This window comes from Cynara cardunculus (assembly GCF_001531365.2).
Source record: "Cynara cardunculus var. scolymus isolate 2C chromosome LG 8, CcrdV1, whole genome shotgun sequence".
Taxonomy (NCBI): Eukaryota; Viridiplantae; Streptophyta; class Magnoliopsida; order Asterales; family Asteraceae; genus Cynara; species Cynara cardunculus.
In genome coordinates this window covers 25,039,811-25,043,003 of record NC_037535.1, presented here as the reverse complement: position 1 = coordinate 25,043,003, position 3,193 = coordinate 25,039,811, and the positions used below count along the sequence as shown (strand labels likewise).

Genomic DNA, 3,193 nt, shown 5'->3' with positions numbered 1-3,193 from the left:
GTGGTCCTCTTGCCGCACGCTGGGAGTGGAACCGTTGAGACCTGTAAGGCGATGGCGGATCTTGTCGTCGGAAACCTAGAGGCTCACTTTTCCAATAAGCCATTGTTGACTCAGGTGGTCTTATAAAAAGAGATGTATGTATACAATTGGCTGATTGTTACATGATTTTTGAGTTCAACTTTAAGTTCATCATTGTTTTTTAAAGTTAGGGACCGTTTACCTAAATGATTACCCAGTAAACACTTATCATTAGGAGTCAACACTATAATTTATTTTACTGGGTAAGATTGTAGTACATTAAAATGGTGGAGTATGCAACAATTTACCCGGTAAGCACTTACCCGGGTAAGAGTCGTCACCCTCACTTATCGAGTAAGACTCTCCATCTTTATCATTGCTCTAACCGGGTAAGATTTTTGACATTTTTCATGTTCATCAAATAAGGAAAATTACTCGGTAAGCACTTACCAGGTAAGCGTTTAGTAAACGACCCCTTAATATGCTTTAACCTTTGACCCATTAAGATTAGCACTTCTTTTTGAACTTTTTAGCAATTTAACTCATTAGTTGAAGATGATTTATAGAGATATTATGATAATATGTATTTTAGACTGTCGTTTTGAGATGGCAGACATCGTTATAAAATAGAGTAAATTACATGTTTCGCTCTTGTGGTTAGTTGTTTTTAATGGTAGTTCTTTCTTTTTTGAAAATTCAACTTCTCGTGTAGGCATGGGAACGAGGTGTGGATGGGGCGGGTTTTGTAATCCCCGGCCCGGTCTCGGTTTTTAATAAAAAGCCCCTGGCCCGGCCCTGGTTTTTATTAAACCAAATATAAATTACTTTGTTACTGTATCTAAATTAAATTATAATAAAAAATTTGAACAAAAAAATACACAAAAGATGAGAAATTTTAAATAGTTAATTTGATACTGATATTGATATATTTTTGTCAAATTTTTATAATATGTTTAAATTTATATTTTATTTAAAACTAAAAATATTATCGTTTTTTCAAAATCACATAAGATCATATTACAATATCGACTGAGATAAATAATAAAACGAAATATTAGAATCAAGATATATCTTGCTGCATTGCACGAGTACCTTTCTAGTGATAAATAATAAAAAGAGTAAATTAAGTTTTTTTTTTGTTATAAATTATGATTTTCATCCTTCTAGTTTAAAAATTACGATTTTCACCTCTATTATTTATAATTCGTGTTATTTTCATCCTTTAGTTTCTACCTCTAAAGTTCAAGGACCAAGATAGTAAATAATTATAAATCACATGAACCAAAACAACATTAAATTTTGAATTGTAAAAACAAAAATGACAACAAATTATAAATAGTAGGAATGAAAACCATAATCTCTAAAATGCAAGGACTTGAATCAAAAATATTACAAAACTATGAGGGCCAAAATTGTAATTTACTCTAAAAAATACAAAACTATGAGATCACCGTCAGACGCTTTTATAGGCCAGATTCTAGAAACAGCCAACGCCGTTGAACTTTTATCTACCTTACACCACTGGACCTCAGTTAGCAGTCACCGGACCACCAACCTCGATCATGGAAGCCATAGGAGTACTCATGACGTTTCCGATGTCTCCTTATCTCGAACAACAACTCGATAAGCGTTTCAATCTCCTCCGTCTCTGGAACTTCCCTAAAAGAAATGATTTCATAAAGGAGAACGCCGGTTCTATTCGAGCGGTGGTCGGAAACGCCAACGTCGGTGCCGATCGGGAATTGATCGACTCGTTGCCGGCTCTGGAGATTGTATCGAGTTTCAGTGTGGGGTTAGATAAGGTGGATTTGGTGTACTGTAAGGAGAAAGGGATTAGGGTTACTAATACACCTGATGTGTTGACTGAGGATGTGGCTGATTTAGCTATTGGATTGATGTTGGCGACGTTGAGACAGATTTGTGAGTGCGATCGGTATGTTAGAGGTGGATTATGGAAGAAAGGTGACTTCAAATTGACTACTAAGGTTCGATTTCCTCATCTGCTCGAATTTCTCAAAATTCTTTGATCATATACTGTTTTATTAATTCAAATTCAGAATTTCAAAATGCCACAATTGTTTCATATGATTTTGATATAATAACGGTATATGATATTGCTAATCCTTCAGCTTATATGGCACAATTACTTTCACTCTATTACATTGTAGACACAATTACTTTCACTCAAGTTCAAACAGTTACTTCATATGATCGTGAATTTGTGATCCATGATAGTTATGTTCTTTGAATCGTACGCTATATCAGTTCTTAGATTTGACACAGAAACATTGAATTAAGTAGACAACTAGGTGGCGAGGGACATCCCAAAATCGAGGAATCTATGCTTACATTCCACCTTCGGAGCTAATTGCGAATGGGATGTATTGGATGAGCCATTGAGGTTAAATATGACAGCTTTAGATATTTATAAGGACTTGCCCTCTGATAGCAGACTAGGGTTGGGAATTTATAGGAAGGGATGTGGCGAGAGAAAGAGAGGACCGTGATGGGGTTAATGAGTCGGCATTTAGATCTTTTGGTTCCCACGTTAGACGTGTAGTTCTTCCTACCATGGCTATGTTTTCTTGTACCTACTTCCGTGTTTATCTTTTGTTTGCTAGTTTGTCTGTTTGAATGTTGTTTTTACTTCTAAGGGGGTGTTTGGGATTACTTATTTGTTCGAGAAATTTTACCCTTTTGTTTCGCACACTTTGCACAACCCGAGAGTCTTCACACAAACAACCAATCTAACTCTTCGGATAGAAGTCAAGTCTGCTTACATCCCGCCATCCCGAGAGCCCATCTTAGATGAGATATGTTTGGCTTATTTGGTTTGGTTTTGATATGTTTTTGGGTTTGTTTGATTTTATCTGTTTTTGCACATATATCATCAATTCAATGCCTCTGGTACACTTCTAGATACCACCATAGGTTTAATCAGAAATATGGACTACTGTTCTTTATCTTTTTGTATTTAATCCTTGCAGTTCAGTGGCAAAAAAGTTGGAATCATAGGTCTGGGGAGAATAGGCACAGCAATTGCTAAAAGAGCTGAAGCATTCAGCTGTCCCATTAGTTACTATTCCAGATCAGAAAAACCAGACTCGAAGTACAAATACTTCCCCACCGTTGTCGAACTGGCTTCCAATTGTCAGATCCTCGTTGTTGCGTGTCC

General features: G+C 36.1%; 2 protein-coding genes across 2 annotated transcripts in view; both read left to right on the top strand.

The window, feature by feature from the left end:
* LOC112516368 (hydroxyphenylpyruvate reductase) overlaps positions 1–246 on the top strand; it is a 2,010-nt gene extending 1,764 nt beyond the window's left edge. The window contains exon 3 of the mRNA XM_025123377.1: positions 7–246. Coding sequence (XP_024979145.1) covers positions 7–126 — 120 coding nt within the window. The 3' untranslated portion in view covers positions 127–246. The remainder of the gene's footprint in view (positions 1–6) is intronic.
* Positions 247–1,365: 1,119 nt separating this feature from the next.
* LOC112516367 (hydroxyphenylpyruvate reductase-like) overlaps positions 1,366–3,193 on the top strand; it is a 2,651-nt gene continuing 823 nt past the window's right edge. Inside the window, exons 1-2 of the mRNA XM_025123376.1 lie at positions 1,366–2,003; positions 3,006–3,189. Coding sequence (XP_024979144.1) covers positions 1,581–2,003; positions 3,006–3,189 — 607 coding nt within the window. The 5' untranslated portion in view covers positions 1,366–1,580. The remainder of the gene's footprint in view (positions 2,004–3,005; positions 3,190–3,193) is intronic.